The sequence below is a fragment of the Podarcis melisellensis genome (genome assembly GCF_964234715.1).
Source record: "Podarcis melisellensis genome assembly, chromosome: 9".
Classification (NCBI taxonomy): Eukaryota; Metazoa; Chordata; class Lepidosauria; order Squamata; family Lacertidae; genus Podarcis; species Podarcis melisellensis.
The window spans coordinates 11102057-11121080 of record NC_138541.1 but is presented as its reverse complement, the minus strand read 5'-3'; the positions used below and the strand labels follow the sequence as shown (position 1 = coordinate 11121080).

At 46.4% G+C, this 19024-nt stretch overlaps 1 protein-coding gene and 1 pseudogene across 2 annotated transcripts in view; both read right to left on the bottom strand.

Annotated features, from left to right (window-relative positions):
• Positions 1-418: 418 nt before the first annotated feature.
• The window catches only part of ANXA3 (annexin A3), a 36466-nt gene continuing 17860 nt past the window's right edge, over positions 419-19024 (bottom strand). The window contains exons 5-13 of the mRNA XM_081925287.1: positions 18479-18592; positions 17097-17187; positions 12487-12566; positions 11103-11159; positions 10082-10175; positions 9845-9940; positions 6084-6142; positions 3733-3855; positions 419-824 (exon numbers count right to left, since the gene is read on the bottom strand). Coding sequence (XP_081781413.1) covers positions 765-824; positions 3733-3855; positions 6084-6142; positions 9845-9940; positions 10082-10175; positions 11103-11159; positions 12487-12566; positions 17097-17187; positions 18479-18592 — 774 coding nt within the window. The 3' untranslated portion in view covers positions 419-764. The remainder of the gene's footprint in view (positions 825-3732; positions 3856-6083; positions 6143-9844; positions 9941-10081; positions 10176-11102; positions 11160-12486; positions 12567-17096; positions 17188-18478; positions 18593-19024) is intronic.
• Positions 2054-2555, bottom strand: LOC309378066 (small ribosomal subunit protein eS25 pseudogene; annotated as a pseudogene). Its single transcript has one exon. The product of its transcript is annotated as a small ribosomal subunit protein eS25 pseudogene (transcript).

Below are 19024 nucleotides of genomic sequence, written 5' to 3'. Positions count from 1 at the left end.
GAGTCTGTAACCTGAAGCGTCTGTAACCTGAAGCATATGTAACCCGCGTACCACTGTACTTGACATTTGATGATAGCCACCCCGAGGCTGGTCTTGGCCAGGGAGGGCGGGGTATAAATAAAAATTTACTTACTTACTTACTCAAAATGTGTTGCCAGTTGGCAGTGGGCCGCTTCCTTATTGCCAGCTTTCCTCTCTCCCTCTCCCCAAGAATTTAACTTATAATAAAGTCAGTGTCAGCTACATCGATTCTGCAATACAGCTTGAAAACCACAATGGCTGCACGATGCTTTAGAAAAAACAGCAGCATGTTCTGATAAGCTAGATCTTCGCATATAAAAGCAATAATAATATGGGGGTAAAGGAATTTTTTTTGGCAGGGGGAAGCTGTATTCAAATTGTGAGAGAGAGCGCTAGATACTGGATATATACAACTCATTGATTTATATCTTTCATATATCTAGGCAGATTCCAACCTCATGGGCATCAACGATTTCTTTAGCGCCAGCAGATCTGGCCCGTACAATTTCGGGCGCAGGTTTCATCCGACGGCGCAGCGTGTGTGGCGGCAAATGTCATCGTTTGCCTGGAGGGAGGTGCTAAAATAAGCATCTGCTTGTTACGGAGCCTAATTGAGAAAGCGATAAAGAAAACGCGGTGGCAATTTTGCACTCGTTTAAACATTCAGAAACTCCGCAGAAAAGGACTGCAGAGCAAAGCAGGAAACTCCAGGGCTCGGCGCTTCCGCCTGGACTTCATCCCCATCAGTCATCTCTGCCGCAGATCCTGAGCAATGTGGCCTCATAATCTCCAGAAGTGTCAGACTGCAAAGGGTAAAACAAAAAACAGTCAGGAAGCCACATTAAAGAGGCACGCTTCAATCTCTTAACGTGGTAAATCCATTTATAGACAAAAGCAGCACTGCGCTGCAGTTATGGCTGCCGGGCCACATCACCCGTTAAACTAACTACCGTATTTTTCGCCCTATAGGACGCACTTCTTCCCTTCCAAAAATGAAGGGGAAATCTGGGTGCGTCCTATGGGGTGAATGCAGGCTTTTGCTGAAGCTTGGAGAGCGAGAGGGGTCGGTGCGCACCGACCCCTCTTGCTCTCCAGGCTTCAGGAAGACATCCACAGTCTAGGCAGCCCTGCGGGAGTTCCCGCAGGGCTGTCTAGGCTGTGGATAGTAGCCTGCTTTCCGGAGCGTCGTGCACCCTGAAAGCACATCCGCAGCCTAGGCAGCCCTGTGGGAGTTCCCCGCAGGGCTCCCCACGCTGCGAATAGCAGCCTTTCGCCCGGCAAGTGGGGCACCCTGAAGCAGAGCGCCCCGCGCGCCAGACAGACATCCGCAGCGTGGGGAGCCCTGCAGGAGTTCCCCGCAGGGCTCCCCACGCTGCGGATAGCAGCCTGCTGCTGGTGGGTGGGGCGCCCTGAAGCAGAGCGCCCCGCACGCCGGACAGACATCGGCCAGCCCCACAAGCTCGGGGGACAGCAGGGAGGCACAGCGCCGCCATCCTGCTGTTCCTCAACCTGGTTTGGTTTCCCTGACCTGCTTTGGAGGGGGGAAATTTTCCTTTATTTCCCCCTCAAAAAACTAGGTGCGTCCTATGGGACGGAGCGTCCTATGGGATGAAAAATACGGTATGCCATAGAGCAAGACCCAGGCCATGGGAGGACCATTAAACTGCGCAAAGGCTTTCCTTTCTAGCAAGAGAATGCTGCTGCTATAGAGAGAGTGCTGGCGAAAGGAAACCTTTAAAAAAGACATCTGGATCCCCCATAAAACCACCACGTTAACAGCTGAGCTTGTTTTCCACTCAACATGATAGCCCGGGGAGGCCCTCATTATCAGCAGACATCTGGGCAGAGAGCTTCTCTCCGCAGTCTGTCTATCCGCAGCCTCAAGGAAGCCTCAGCTTTTCCACTCACGGGCATCTGCATATGCAAACATGGTTGCTCTCACTCAGATTTCCACCACCTGTAATATTTACTTTGAGTTTTATTTTTTATTTTTGTAGTGGTGGTTACAGTTTTAAAGCATCTTCATCCCCCCCCAGGAGTTAAATTCTTTTATTTTAGTCATTTACAGAGTCTAAAAACCTCCCAAGAACCTTTTATGCGTCCTCCCCAGCAGCTGGTGCATCTCCCCCCTTGGTGTTTCGGGTGTAGATGACCTGGGCTCTGTGCTTGGACACCAGTTTGATTAGGCCTTTGCTGAGAAGTTCCTCTAGCCAAGGAGCCTCGAATCTTCAGCCTTTCAGAGACCACAGCAGGTGTGATGAGTTTGTAGTTTGGCACCTCCTTGCACAGCTTGTCGTAAGTAGCTTTGTCAAACAGAACAAGGTTGTTCAACTTGTCTCTTACTTTCCCTTTGGACCACTTCTTCTTCTTGGCTTTTCTGCTGGACTTGTTGATGGGGTCCTTGTCCTTCTTGGCCGACTTGCCCGCGTCCTTCTTCTTCTTATCGTCCTTTGGCGGCATGGTGCAGTCGGAGCGGCTACCGTCGCTGCTTCTCCCTCAGCGACTTCCGGCCAGAAGAGCATCTTCATTATTTTTTTTATATGCAGAAAATGCATAGAGGACACAGGGCTCTGGCAACCTTCCCTAGTGGCGCAGATCAGCATGTCAAGCTAGACTGGCTGAAAGTCCCTCTTTTGCACAAAGACTGAAAAGTCCCTCTTTTGCATCTGGGGCGGGGGGCGCGAGAGGCTAGCTTCTGGGTGACCGAAAATAAAGCTTCAGACGCTCCAAGGCCTGTGAGTGGGAAAGCTTCTGCAGAGCTGCCTGCCACGATTTCGTATGTGACGTTTTCACATCACTGAGGACTAGAAACTTGCTTTTAAAAAAATGATAGCAAAGGTTCTCAGGGATTCTATGCTCATGGCCCAGTTCAGGAAAGTACTTAAACATTTAGCAGTGTGTTTACTTATGCTGTCTCGGAAGAGCACTCAGCATCTTGAGCGAAGTCACGTTTTGGCCGGTCATTTCACCTTCTCACAAACCTCTCCAATAAGCAGCATTGCTCAAGCCCAGAAAAGCGTGAAAATGTTTAAAGCCTGCAGCACAACCCCAGGTTGCCAGCTAGAGCTTGGTAGGTTTACGGGACTCGGGTAGCGCTGTGGTCTAACACCACTAAGCCTCTTGGGCTTGCTGATCAAAAGGTCGGCGGCTCGAATCCCAGTGATGGAGTGAGCTCCCGTTGCTCTGTCCCAGCTCCTGCAAACCTAGCAGTTCGAAAGCACACCAGTGCAAGTAGATAAATAGGTACCGCTGTGGCGGGAAGGTAAACGGCATTTCGGTGTGCTCTGGTTTCCATCACGGTGTTCCATTGCGCCAGAAGCAGTTTAGTCCTGCTGGCACATGACCCGGAAAGCTGTCTATGGACAAACACTGGCTCCCTCAGCCTGAAAGCGAGATGAGTGCCATAACCTCATAGTCGCCTTTGACTGGACTTAACTGTCCAGGGGTCCTTTATCTTTACCTTAGGTTTACACATGCTATCAGGGCTGAGAGAGGATTGGTCTACTGTGTCATAGAACCCATCTGTGAAGAATTAAGGGAGCCCGGGTGACGTTTAGGGATCTGCCCCAAGTAACAGAGGACAGAAGTTCCATAGCTTCCATCTGTCTCTGCTTTCCCACAGTGTCTTTCACGTCCAAGACCAAAGAAGTGGATTCACACACAGAGAGAGAAAGAGATCTGGAATATAGCTGAAGCGATTGAGGTACTCACTTTAATAGCAGAATACAAGGAGACGCCGTACAGTTTCTTATATTCAGCTCGAATATCCAAGAGGTCAATCTCTGACCTGGATGCCAGAATTCTGTTCAGTGTGAATTCATCCGTCCCAGCCCCCTATCAACAAGGAAAGGGATCATCATCATCATTAGGATTATTTATAAATTTTGTATACCGCCCAATACCCCCCGGTACCGGAGTAGTTTCAACACAATATAAAAACACAAAAACACATAATAAAAGTAATAATAATAATAATAATAATAATAATAATAATAATAATAATTTATTATTTATACCCCGCCCATCTGGCTGAGTTTCCCCAGCCACTCTGGGAGGCTCCCAATCAGTGTTAAAAACAGTACAGCATTACATATTAAAAACTTCCCTGAACAGGGCTGCCTTAAGATGTCTTCTGAATGTCAGGTAATTCTTTATCTCTTTGACATCTGATGGGAGGGCGTTCTACAGGGCGGGTGCCACTACCGAGAAGGCCCTCTGTCTGGTTCCCTGTAGCCTCACTTCTCACAATGAGGGAACCGCCAGAAGGCCCTCGGTGCTGGATCTCAGTGTCCGGGCTGAACGATGGGGGTGGAGACGCTCCTTCAGGTATACAGGACCGAGGCCGTTTAGGGCTTTAAAGGTCAGCACCAACACTTTGAATCGTGCTCGGAAACGTAGTGGGAGCCGCCAAAACCAAAAAGAACCCAGTAACTCCCCCTTCCGTTAAAAAAAAATTGTTTCATTTGCGTTTCAGAGCTACATACCCTGTACTTTGAAAAGCACACACACACACACACAATTTACGTGTTTTGCAAAAAATGGCAGAAAAAGTCCCTCTAATTCAGGGATGCCCTGCCATCCTCCAGATATTGTTGGACGTCATATCCCATCATGCTGGCTGGGGCTGATGGGAATAGGAGTCCAATGGAGAGCCCTATACAGGCTCCTCCCCCTACCTTTGTTTGGCAAGGCTGCTCCATAGCAACACCACCTATACAATCCTCACCAGCTCAGAGCTTTTTCCCTTGAAAGATTCAGTGCTACGCTGCCTGCAATCTTGCAGGAAAGGTTCGCCAAGGTTCCGAATTCAGAGAGGTATTGTCCTTGCGGTGTAGGACCGGCCGAGACCATTGCACATGTCTTATTCCACTGTCCATTTTATGAAGTAAAAGATAAAGGGACCCCCTGACCATTAGGTGCAGTTGTGACCAACTCTGGGGTTGTGGCGCTCATCTCGCTTTATTGGCCAAGGGCTAAGCCACTTCTGGCGAACCAGAGCAGCACACGGAAATGCCATTTACCTTCCTGCCGGAGTGGTACCTATCTACTTGCACTTTGACATGCTTTCGAACTGCTAGGTTGGCAGGAGCAGGGACCAAGGAACGGGAGCTCACCCCGTTGCGGGGATTCGAACTGCCAACCTTCTGATCGGCAAGTCCTAGACTCTGTGGTTTAACCCATTTTATGAAGTAATCAATGACAAATGTTTGTGCCTCAATCTGAAGGAGAGGCTAAACTGTTCTGATTCCTACAGGGTTTCTCTTTTTATTGAATAGCTGTGGGAATGGCAGTATGGAGAAAGGAGCAGAATATGGGAGCAATGCCATGAAACTATGCAGCGCCGGATTTACGTATAAGCTAAACAAGCTATACGTTAGGGCCCCACTACCTTGGGCCCCCCCCCATTTTTTCCACTATTAATATACTTCTTCTTAATTGTATTTCAGTTCAACAATTACTTTGATAAAATACACATTTTGTTTTGTGCAAATGGCTATTACAGTGGTACCTCGGGATGCGAACGGGATCCGTTCCGGAGCCCTGTTCACATCCTGAATATAACGTAAGATGCGACAGTGCGTCTATGCGTGCTCGGGTCACGTTTCGCTGCTTCCGCGCATGCGCGTGACATTATTTTGCCCATCTGCGCATGTGGCGAAATCTGGAAGTAACGCACTCCGTTACTTCTGGGTCGCTGCGGAGCGTGACCCGAAAGTGCTCAACCTGAGGTGTATTTATCCCGAGATATGTATGTCCATAAATTACCATATAATATTCTACACAAAAAACGGTGAGAATTTGTTGTTGACAAAGGAAAGCTGGACACATAAAGCGCCCCATTACCTTCAGTAGCTTAGGGCCTCATCAAACCTAAATCCGGCCCTGAAACAACGTTGTCATAAGACCTGAGTGGTACTTTTTAACCTTATAGTTTCATCTCAAAGCATCTCCTTCTGTGAACAGATGCCAATTGTATGTTTCGACCCAAATATTCCTGTTTCCTTTGTATGCCGATAACGGTTGAACGACGGATTTCAGAAGGTAGCATCTTGTGTCCTTACCTTCAAAGACTTGTGCAGCCTTTCAGCAAAGAATGCTGGAGTGTTGTTTGCACATTTGACTATCAAAAAGAAAGAAAGAAGAGGGTTAGCAGTTGACTCCATTATTGCATTTTCTCTGCTGGAACAGCTATGGAGGAGTGCCAAGGTTGTGCAGAAAAGTGAAATTGGTGGGCAACCACAGCGCTTGCAAAACATCCAACCCTCATTCAGAACAGATGCATGTTAATGCATTGTGTTCCGTGCATGTTTACAATGCCTTTGTCAGTATTTTTTCTTACTGCTGCCCCCTCGTGGGTAATTATGTTAACTGCATTTGCACATAGTGATGTATGGAAGTGAGAGCTGGACCATAAAGAAGGCTGATCACCAAAGAATTGATGCTTTTGAATTATGGTGCTGGAGGAGACCCTTGAGAGTCCCATGGACTGCAAGAAGATCAAACTGATCCATTCTGAAGGAAATCAGCCCTGAGTGCTCACTGGAAGGACAGATTCTGAAGCTGAGGCTCCAATACTTTGGCCACCTCATGAGAAGAGAAGACTCCCTGGAAAAGACTCTGATGTTGGGAAAGATGGAGGGCACAAGGAGAAGGGGACGACAGAGGACGAGATGGTTGGACAGTGTTCTCGAAGCTACCAGCATGAGTTTGACCAAACTGCGGGAGGCAGTGGAAGACAGGAGTGCCTGGCGTGCTCTGGTCCATAGGATCACAAAGAGTCGGACACGACTAAACAACAAAGCATTTGCACAACTCTGCAGACTTCCTTTAGAACAGGTCAAGCTGTCTCCCGAACTCCGTGAAAATGCAATGGAAGCTTCCATTTTCTTGCAAGTACTAAACTGGATTTGGGGAGCTTCTGAATGTGCTCCATATATATATATATATATATGCTTTCATAGATTTTCACGGGTACAGGAATGCAGGTTTTGGTGTCCTCGGGTGTCTTCCCGTGTAAAAGTTGGGGTGTCTAGGCGACGTTTCGACGAGGTCTCACTCGTCATCTTCAGGCTGGTGCTTTCGGCTTCTTGTTACTGGAACAGAGCAGGATCTCAGTGTTTGAGTTCCTATAAATACTGTTGAGGGGGTGTGGTGTATAGCCTCCAATGTTCTGGGCAGAGAGGAAGTTCCCAGGCTAGTGTGCCTTTTCTTCTTTTGTTCCTTAATTACTTGAGGGATATCTTGAGTGATTTCTTGAGTGATATCCTGAGTACCACTTAGGTGGGTCATTAGGTGTGGATTAGTTGCTAAAGTCTTTGTGTCTTGACCTCTTGAACTTTGTGAAGAGTTTTTCTGAGAAGATGGCTGTACTGCACTTAGTTGTGCTCTGGCTTGGCTTCGTGTATAGGGGCGAGCTGTGGTTTTGTGGCCTGTGTCAGCCAGATCTGTGTAGGGATTGCAGGGGGGTGCAGCATCCGGAGGTGCCACCATGGTTTGGCTACTGGATGGTGTCTGTAATTTATCTGTGGAGAGGGTCTGGGTTTGGGTCTGGTGTGGTTGATTGGTGATAGCGTTCTGTGTGCCTCTGGATCTGGTGTCAGTTTTTGTGGGGAGGGCTAATTTCCAGATGTCTGGCAAGCGGGATGTGTCGTCACGCTTGTTCATGTTGTGAGGGTGTTTCTCTATCTCGATGGCTTCCATGATTATTCTCTTGTGGTGATGTTCCATGTTAAAGAGCAATTTGGAATCTGCAAAATTAATTTCGTGTCCTGTTTCTTTCATGTGTTGGAAAAGAGAGGAAGTTTTTTCTTCTTTTTTGACGGCATTCTTGTGTTCTGCGATACGTGCATTTATTCGTCTGTGAGACACAATTGCACCACTTTAAAATAAAAAAAAATCTGCTTGAATGGTTTGGGGGATTTTTTTTTTTTTAGCTCTGAATTAACATGCTGTGGCAAAACTGAGCAGGTTTATTCATTTATTGGTGTGGGGAGAGAGAGTTGAATATAACAAAACTTACCCATTGCATCAGAACATTTACAGTTAGCAAAAGGGCTTTAATTTTAGGATTCAAAACTCAAAATATCCCACCCACCTAGGTTTGGGTGTCAAGCATTTTCTTTAATTCTGCCCTTGTTAAAAAAAAAATCCACTGTAAAACACACATGCAATAACAGAAATAGAAGCACAGTTAAGTGCTGCAGTACTAAAAGCTCTAGGCCTTTTCCCTTCCCTCTGATGAAAATTTTATTATTTATACCTCACCTATTGGACTGGGTTGCCCCAGGTATTCTGGGCAGCTTCCAACATATATAAAAACATAATTAAACATCTATATCTATTTTTTTAATAACTATTTCTTAATTTTCCAAAAAGATAGCATCAATATATACAATATACCGTAATTTTTGTGCTATAAGACTCACTTTTTCCCTCCTAAAAAGTAAGGGGAAATGTGTGTGCGTCTTATGGAGTGAATGCAGGCTGTGCAGCTATCCCAGAAGCCAGAACAGCAAGAGGGATTGCTGCTTTCACTGTGCAGCGATCCCTCTTGCTGTTCTGGCTTCTGAGATTCAGAATATGTTTTTTCTTGTTTTCCTCCTCCAAAAACTAGGTGCGTCTTGTGGTCTGGTGCGTCTTATAGAGCGAAAAATACGGTATATAAAAAAGAAAAAAATCATAAAAAATTAAACCAGAATTAAAAGCTCTAGGCCTTGATCATAGCCATCAATAAATAATAAAAGTCAGTTGCCTGATATTCCATCACGGCCATCAGAATGGCATGGTTGGTAGAGTATGAGACTCTCAAGGGTCGTGGGTTCAGACCCCACGCTTGGCAAAAGATTCTTGCATTGCAGGGGGGTGGACTAGATGACCCTCATGGTCCCTTCCAACTCTTTTTATGCTTCTGTATGACTAAATGCCAGGTGCATTTTAGTGTTATGGGCACAAATCTTACTTGTCCGAGGATGGGGATCAACAGGCACCAGGAACAAAAGTGAGGGAGACCTCAAAAGGCGCAAACATCACGTTTGTGGAAATGCACCCCAAAGTAGGCTTATAGTGCCTGCCACTTTTTGAACTAAGTCGCTCTTCCTCAGAGGCAACTTAGTCCGAACTGGCTGGCATTTCCTGTGGCCGATGGGAGGCAAAGGTAAAGGGACCCCTATCCGTTAAGTCCAGTGGTGGACGACTCTGGTGTTGCGGCGCTCAACTCGCTTTATTGGCCGAGGGAGCCGGCATACAGCTTCCGGGTCATGTGGCCAGCAGGGCTAAACCACTTCTGGCGGAGTGGTACCTATTTATCTACTTGCACTTTGACGTGCTTTCGAACTGCTAGGTTAGCAGGAGCAGGGATTGAGCAACGGAAGCTGACCCCGTCGTGGGGATTTGAACCGCCGACCTTCTGATCGACAAGTCCTAGGCTCTGTGGTTTAACCCACAGCACCACCTGTATCCCCGTGGCTGATGGGAATCATAGTCCAAAACATCTGAAGGGCACTAGGTTGGGGAAGGCAGACTCACACTGTGAGCTGACTAATACAGTGGACACTCGGGTTGCGAACGTTATCCGTGCGGGAGGCACATTCGCAACCCGTGTCTGCGCATGCACGGGTCACAATTCGGCGCTTCTGCACATGCACAAAGTGCAATTTAGTGCTTCTGTGCACATGCAAGCGCCGAAACCCAGAAGTAACCATTCCGGTACTTCCGGGTTCGGCACAGTGCATAACCCGAAATCGCGCTACCCGAAGTGTCTGTAACCCGAGGTATGACTGTAGTTATATCTCACACAGACCCAATTTCCTCAAGTCTTCCTTACCTATGGCCAGCAGCAGGTCTTCAAAACTTCCTGAGGTTTCGCTCTGGATGCTGTCTTCCAGGTTCTTCCCACTGATATTTCTGTATTCTTCAAAGGCTTAGGAACGACAAGAGATAAGGACGCCAGCTCTGTTAAGGGGCATCTCCAGGCGGTAGAAAAATTCGCAAGACTTGCCTATTTGCCTCCCTTTACTGAACAGCAGAGGAAAAGAGAGGACCCCCCAGAATGGTTTCTTACTTAGTTTCAGCTGAGGGAAACTGCTGAAGCACAGAACCTCAATGAATTTGCCCTCGTCGGTCCCCCACCTCTTCTCGCCTGCATTGTACAGGATCTAGAAGAAGAAGACTAGAGATTAAAAGCTTGCCTGTATTCTTTGCCTGGTCTCTGTTGCATTCTAAACACTTCCAAGGTAGGTTAGCAAAGGAGGAAGGCTGAGGCTCATGCACCTTTAGTTGCTGAGGGAATTTCAGCCCCTCCTGCAACTATTAAAAGTGCAGAAGCCCTCAGGAACCAGGAAGACGTTTTTTTAAAAAAATAAGAAATGGGGAAAATATATAATTTACCTTAAAAACCAATGTAAACAATTAAAATTATTAGTCAAGTTGGAATAACACTTATAGTTTCTCCCCTGGTCTCCTTGCGAGTGAAAAATACGGTATTTCAATTAATTGATTGTGATTTTATGTAAACTGTGTTATTGTTACTGTTGTTAGCCGCTCTGAGCCCAGCTTTGGTTGGGGAGGGTGGAATAGAAATAAAATATTATTATTATTATTATTATTATTATTATTATTATTATTATTATTATTATTATTCACTTCTTTCCAACTCTCCAGTGTCCTTTTGGAGATGCAGACATCCCGCTGTCCCCCCCCCAAATGCTTCTTCAGAAGGATGGAGCAAGCCCAGCCCTGAACAGCTTACGATACAACATGATATGATAATCTTTATTGTCATTGTCTCATACAGAACAACGAAATTGAAAAAATCTACATCAGGCTTTCAAAAACCAACAAGCCTGCTACCCCAGCTATCCAAGCCTGGTTAGCCCCCTAAAAACTCTGATACCCCATAATTAAATACAATATACTCCCATAGAGGCTACCTTACACTGTGTTTAAAACCAAAATCGCATTTGGATAGAAACTGTTTCTCAGGCGGCTAGCCGACTCAGAAACTCTAAGAAATGTTTTTAAGCAGCTCAGAAACTTCCCGATTGGCCAAACCTGCAGCCGACACCTTTCTGAATTGCTATTACCTGAGCATCCTTCTTTGCTACCTGCTCATCCGGTCTTTGGTTCTCATCTCTTCGGCCCTGTGAACACATTGAGAGAGGTTTTAAAAGCTAAGTAAAATAAGAACACTCGTCACATTAAACAGCATTTGGTGCCAGCCCTGTGTCACAAGCAAACGGGAGATGGAGAACCAACATGACAAGGTTTCATTTGCAGGAGGGCACAAGACTTAGGGCCCTCCTGTAGCAATGGATTTATATGCAAGTGGCGCTGTGGGTTAAACCACAGAGCCTAGGACTTGCTGATCAGAAGGTCGGCGATTCGAATCCCCACAACGGAGTGAGCTCCCGTTGCTCAGTCCCTGCTCCTGCCAACCTAGCAGTTCGAAAGCATGTCAAAGTGCAGGTAGATAAATAGGTACCGCTCCGGCGGGAAGGTAAACGACATTTCCATACGCTGCTCTGGTTCGCCAGAAGTGGCTTAGTCATGCTGGCCGCATGACCCGGAAGCTGTACACTGGCTCCCTCAGCCAGTAAAGCAAGATGAGCGCTGCAACCCCAGAGTCGGCCACGACTGCACCTAATGGTCAGGGGTCCCTTTACCTTTAGGTTGAACATGTTAGCCTGTGGTCCAGTCTCCCATGGGTGATGCCCACACCCCAGGCAACAGATTTGGGGGCAGGAGAAGGGGGCAGCTGAAGCAAAGGGCTGTGGTAGAACATCTGCTTTGAATGCAGAAGAAGGGGTGGAATTTGGTAATATGGCGCCCTGGGCAGGAAATTTGTTGCCCACCACTAAATATTTCTTCTTTTCACAATAATTCATTTGGGTACTGTTGCTTTTTATGGATCTTTATAGGGTACCCATTTAAATATAGGTTTTATAATCATCATCATTTTGTGCCCCTTTGGCTTGGCACCCCGTGTGAGGGAACTGCCTGCACTGCCTAAATCCAGTGCTGGCAGAAGGCTCTGGGTTCCATTCCTGTCATTTCCAGTTGGAACTGGGAAAGAGACTTGCGAGAAGTGCTGAACAATTCCTGCCATTCAGTGTAAGGGGGACCAATGGTTTGACTCAAGGCAGTTTGCTACGCTCTGAACTATGTATTTATAAGGGCCAGAATGATCAGTTATATTAAGCCAATGCAGCTGTGGAGTTCAACATTTATCTCATGCACAGCCTTCTTCTGAATATGCCGTCATTATCGGAACTCAGAGCTGGAGGAGATTTGGACCCAACAGCATTTGGACCCAATGTTTGCCATAGGGCCTGTTGAAAGAGAGGTGTAGAATCCCCAAAAGAAAGAAATACCACAAATAAGCTAACGGATTTGGGAATCTTGGAATGCCAACCTGGCCGTAAAGGGGCAAGGCACAGATAACAAGGGAATTGCTGGAGGCTCTCTTACATCGGCCAGAGTTAACAGGGCTTGTCGGAAGTCGCCAGATGTGTCGGAGCTGATGTCATCCCCGAGGCTCTTCTTATAAACTGGAAAGAAAAACCCCATAAGCAAAATTTCAGGAACAGTAAGAAATGCCATGTGTACGACACCCAGCGGGTGGCGCTGTGGGTTAAACCACAGAGCCTAGGACTTGCCGATCAGAAGGTCGGCGGTTCGAATCCCTGCGACGGGGTGAGCTCCCATTGCTTGGTCCCTGCTCCTGCCAACCTAGCAGTTCAAAAGCACGTCAAAGTGCAAGTAGATAAATAGCGGGAAGGTAAACGGTGTTTCCGTGTGCTGCTCTGGTTCGCCAGAAGTGGCTTAGTCATGCTGGCCACATGACCCAGAAGCTGTACGCCGGCTCCCTCGGCCAATAAAGCGAGATGAGCGCAGCAACCCCAGAGTCGGTCACGCATGGACCTAATGGTCAGGGGTCCCTTTACCTCCTAGACCACAGGAGGTAAAGGGTCGCAAAGGCCTCAGAAGTGCCAATTTGTTAGCCTCGCAAAGGCCACAGAAGTGCCAATTTGAGTCCTCTTGATTCCACAGCTCTAATTTTGGCCCACAAGCAAAGAGAGGCTGCCCCACACAACTGAAGCCTTCTTTTCCATAATTTCAAGTATTTTTTTTTTAAATGCTTCCCATCTCACAAAAAATCAGCAACAAGTTTACCCAAACTGGTTCCAACCAAGTTTCTCCTAACAGTTTAAGGAAGGGCCAGACAGCTGCTATGCCTCAATAGCCTAAATGTGAAAGATGCCTTTTGCCTGACAATGGCCTTGGAGCATGGAGGAAATTTCTAGAAAGGCCTAAATGGCTGAACTTTATTCTTGGAAACTACGGACCGCAGGCTAACATGTGTCCTTCTGGAGAAGCTGCAAGGTATCCTGGGAGCTGGATAATGAAAGATGCCAGATGGGGGAGGAAATTCCATAATTTAAGGGCTGCCGCAGAGAATGGCCTCTCCCATCTTAGACTCCCACAGACTCAGGCTGGAGCGGAAGAAGCAACGAGCAAATTCCGCCCCCTCCTTTCTGAAAACATTGTCAGGAGAATTGGGATTAAATTTATAAATAAGAAAATGCACGATAAGGAAAGTGATGTAATATGATTATGACTGTGATTTGGTTTTTTGAAATATTGATATTGGAAACTGCTACAGATAATTACTAAGAAGAGACTCGAGGAGGTCAAATACTATGTTTATGAAGATGGATGGTACTTAATTGTAATTAATTAAGTGGCAGTATGCTGTATTGTATGCTTTTATTTTTTTCCTTTTTTCTATCTTTTTTCTCTTTTGTTTGTCACTGTTAATTCTTTTGTATTATGCTTATTTACTGAAAAGAATAAATATTATTTGAAAAAAAAGAAAACATTGTCAGGAGATTCTTGCAATGGGAGGGGTGAAATATCCACAATTAGGCCCCCAAAACGAACTTTGGACATGCCTGGTTTAGAGTGTAATACTAGGACCTGGGAAAGCGGGGTTCAGTTCTGACTTGGCCTTAAGCTCACTGGGTGATCTCGGGCAAGCTGCTGTCTCTCAGCCTAACCTGCCTCGCAGGGTTGTTGTGGGATTCACTGAGGAGCGAGGAAAACTTTGTGCTTGCGCTTCTTGAAGAAAAAAGGTGAGATAAGGATGCAGTAAATGAATAAACATAAATTTGTATTTCTCAGCTGGCTGGCTTAACTCAAGGCGGTAGTCAAGTAGTGAACCGCCTCTTCTGAAACTTGCCTGCTCATCCCCCAACACACACATTCCTCCTTAATCGACGTTTCTCAAGCTTGGGTCCCCAGCTTTTGTTGGACTACAACTCCCATCATCCCTAGCTAGCAGGACCAGTGGTCAGGGATGATGGGAGTTATAGTTTAGCAGCTGGGGACCCAAGCTTGCGAAACACTGCCTTAATTCAAGAGATACACTTCCTATTGCTGTGTTGTTGTTTAGTCATTTAGTCATGTCCGACTCTTCGTGACCCCATGGACCAGAGCACGCCAGGCACTCCTGTCTTCCGCTGCCTCCCGCAGTTTGGCAAACTCCTGTTGGTAGCTTTGATAACACTGTTCAACCATCTCGTCCTCTGTCGCCCCTTCTCCTTGTGCCTTCCATCTTTCCCAACATCAGGGTCTTTTCCAGGGAGTCTTCTCTTCTCATGAGGTGGCCAACATATTGGAGCCTCAGCTTCAGGATCTGTCCTTCCAGTGAGCACTCAGGCTGATTTCCTTCAGAATGGAGAGGTTTGACCTTCTTGCAGTCCATGGGACTCTCAAGAGTCTCCTCCAGCACCATAATTCAAAAGCATCAATTCTTTGGCAATCAGCCTTCTTTATGGTCCAACTCTCACTTCCATACATCACTACTGGGAAAACCATAGCTTTTACTATACGGGCCTTTGTCGGCAAGGTAATGTGCTGTCTAGGTTTGTCATTGCTTTTCTCCCAAGGAGCAGGCGTCTTTTAATTTCGTGGCTGCTGTCACCATCTGCAGTGATCATGGAGCCCAAGAAAGTAGCTGGACAGCTGGACAGAATTCTGAGGGCCAAATGGAAAGGGCTGGAGGGCCAGAGATTCCCCCCGCCTGCTTTTAGAGGACATTGCCAAGCAATTAACCACAATCGCTCGCTTGCAATACCAGTGGGCCTCCAAGAAGTCCATTACAGCTCAATAAACGTGCTCTCCAAACTTGTGTTATTTGCCTGGCTCAGCTTGCAGGGCTCCCTATTAGAATACGCCGTGCTCGAGCATGAAGCTAAATGCACTCCTAGTGAAAAGCTTTACCCACTTCACCAGGAAAACAGCCATAAATCTTCCAGATATTAATCAAAGCCATGGGCCTCGCTGTTACCCCCAGAGCTGTACCGGCTCCAAGTATAGACTCCGCTGGGCTGGCTGCATTAAACTGTCCAATCCATCATGCTCAGCTTCTCTACAGCTCAACAATTCATCTTTCTGAAACGCAGCAGAAGAGGATCCTTTCCAGGAAAGGACCTCTAAGAACCGAAGCAATCTGGCGATGGGTTGCAAGGAGGAAGACCTGCCAAGCATCCCAGCAAGCAGAAAAGTGGCCAGCTGATGCCAGCCCAAACTGAGTAAAGGGGATGAGGGTTTAATACAGTGGTTCTCATCACTCCTGAGCTCTGGCCTTGCTAGCTAGGGATGATGGGAGTTGTAGTTCAACAACATCTGGGGACCCACAGGTTGAGAAAGGCTGGTTTAATAGCTACTTGCTTGTTCCCTTGGTTTCATGACAATTACAGGTATGAACCGGTTGACTATAGACACAGACTTTGCTTGGACAAATATATTGATATCCGGAAAGCATTAATACACAATGTGGTGAGTTATGGGTAACCATATTTAGAATAGGATAATAATGTCACTTATATCTATATAATAACCTATAGCATTTAAATTTGACTTTACTTAATGTGTTACATTGCTGTTTTGGCCCTTTTTCTCTTCTCTCTGTTTCTCTTTCTTCACATTTTCTTTTCTTTTATAAATGAATACATGAATAAATGAATATTCAGAACAGGTTGCTGGAGAAGACCCAACAGAATGTGTATATGTAGTTGATCTTAAGAGAATCAAGCCAGGCGAGGATACAAACACTATCAAGAACAGGGATGTGACTGCCCCAAAACTTTGCACAAAGGGTATTCAAAGTGTGATCACGTCTGAACGCCCTTGACAGCATCAAAAAGCACAAAAACCATCCTGGACGCACATTCAAAAGGATGTCTGGAAGGGCCCCAACTACATAAGTACTAGAGGACTGGAGAGGAGTTTGGCCCCCATTCTTAAAGTGGTTAATTGACACCATGGAGCCGGGTTTAATGAATCTTGCGATATATATTTTCAAAGGGCAAAGCAGCTAAGATTTATAAGGGCCTGACACATTACTCCAGGCTGTTTAAGAGATTGCTCAGATACCTCAGGATAACTTTGCCAGATTTACTCCTGAGATTTATGACATTATTGACTCATCAGAGGACCAAGTAAGTCAGCCTCCAAGAAGCCTCTGTTTGCAGGGAAAGAAGATGTTCAAAATCTTGGTGGCAGAAGAAGAGGAGGAGGAGGAGGAGGAGGAGGAGGAGGAGGAGGAGGAGGAGGAGGAGGAGGAGTTTGGATTTGATATCCCGCTTTATCACTACCCGAAGGAGTCTCAAAGCAGCTAATATTATCCTTTCCTTTCCTCCCCCACAACAAAAACTCTGTGAGGTGAGTGGGGCTGAGAGACTTCAGAGAAGTGTGACTGGCCCAAGGTCACCCAGCAGCTGCATGTGGAGGAGCAGAGACGCGAACCCGGTTCACCAGATTACGAGTCTACCGTTCTTAACCACTACACCACACTGGCTGAAGGGGACGGCATTCCACTGCAACAGACTAGCTTTTGCCTGCTTCATCCTCTCCAAGCCTCAGCTATCCAGCAAGAAAAGGTCTTCTCCCCACCCAGCCTCTTGCAATGACTGAAGAAACCTCTTTGACCAATCTCCAGCTAGCATTGTCTGCTGGAAAAGTAGCAATTACAGCACCTGCCTGACAAGAATCCCTTCACTCAAAGTCATTGTTACCTGTGTAATATGCCTGGGCTACTTCTTTCATTTGCTTGCTAGTCCTTGAGGCCAGGATCTCGATCAGAGCCTGCTCGTCCGTTCCAGTACCCTAGAAGCAAAAAGAAGAGGAAGAGGATTTGTTTAGCCTGGAATAGAGGAGACTGAGAGGAGATCGGATGGCCATCTTCAAATATCTCAAGGGCTTTCAGATGGAGCAAGCTTGTTATCTCCTGCTCCTTGAGGGTAGGAACTGAACCAACGGCTTCAAGCTACAAGAAAGAAGATTCCAACTCAACATTCGGAAAGACTTTCTGACAGTAAGAGCTGTCCATCAATGGAATTGTCTCCCTCGGGAGATGGTGGACTCTCCTTCCTTGAAGGTTTTTAAGCAGAGGTTGGAAGGCCATCTGTCATGGCTGCTTTAGCAGAGATTCCTGCATTGTGGGGGGGCTGGACTAGATGACTCTTGGGGTCCCTTCCAACTAAGATGCTATGATTTCCACTGTAGGTTTCCATTGTAGGGCCTCCTTGGGGATCTAGCATTTAGCAAGCTTCTGAAGAGCCAAAAGACAAAATGTCAACAGAGGTGATAACATCCCGAAGATTCATGGCAGCAGAAGAGAGATGGACTGAAGACAATTCAGCCAAGAACTCCTGAGCTCCTAAGTGACACCAACACAAGGTCTTTAAGTGAGCGCTTAACATTTTCACCGAAGCCACAGGGGGCTTATCATTCCCTTGACTGCACCTATCGGGATTAGTTTACACCGCTGGCGAACTGTCAATGGTGTGACCTAACAGTTTAAATGGGTGCTGAAAGCATCAACCAATGAATTGATCAATCCATTAACTGCTGGTCCACAGTATAGATTTTGGAACTGAGCTGCCCTCTGAAAGGATTGGTGGCATTGAGAAAGATATTTACAGCACATAGCATCCCAGTTCATTGACACAAATGTGATGGTTTTTGTTGGGACAGAATGTCATGCCTGAATCAGAACATCTGTCTGTCCTCTGGGTCCAAAATCCAGAGAAGAGGCATGCATACACCAGAGGCAACTGTATGGAGAGGTGGAGCTGTGCTTGCTCTTCTTCTGCTGAAGAGGCTAGCTGCTGCTCAGTTTTATGGAGCGGCTTGTCTCCTCCGTTAAGTGACAACTGCTGCAAGGGAAATGGCAAGCAGAGGTCTAGCTTTGAAAGTGGCTGCAAATTCCACATGCCTTTTTCTGAATCCCAAACCACGTGCAAAGACAACTTCATTCAAAATGAGACATTCTCGCAATGCGGCATGGCCATCTTTTAATTTCCTCAAAACAGCAGCGGAAGCAAAAATATATGGCAAGCGAAATTTCCCAAACGAGTAAATAACAGAAGGCGCAGCGCTGTCGCCGTAGACTTACTTTCATGGATTTCTTCAGTTGTTTAGCATCAAACACTGCCGGAGGCATTACAAGAGCCACCATTATACGCTCCAAATTGCCAGAGAGATCCCCCTTCAAAGCATCTTTCATATCCTTTTCAAAAAGAGAAAGAAACAGAGCTGTCAATGTTTCTCGCTGTCAAAAATCCTATCCAGGCTCCAAGGACGATCTGCCCTTTACAACAGAGATAAACCGTCCACTGAATCTCTCTTTTAATTGTAGTTTCATTCTCAGTGAGGACAAAAACCCATGCCTGGGCAAGACCACTTCACACAGCACATTAAGCAGCTGAAATTTGTTTTAATTCTGGTTTTAAATCTGGGCTGCACATGGTTTCATTCCATCACTGTTGCAAGCATGGCTTGTTTGCTAACGTTTACATGCTGCATTTTTTAGAATATGCTTTGTTTGCAAGGTGCCCAGCAAATATTTACTGATGGGTGGCTATGTCAATTTAAAATAATGAGAGCAGAAAGAAAATAAACACACATGGGAGAGTGTGCGAGGAATGACTGCTCCTCCATC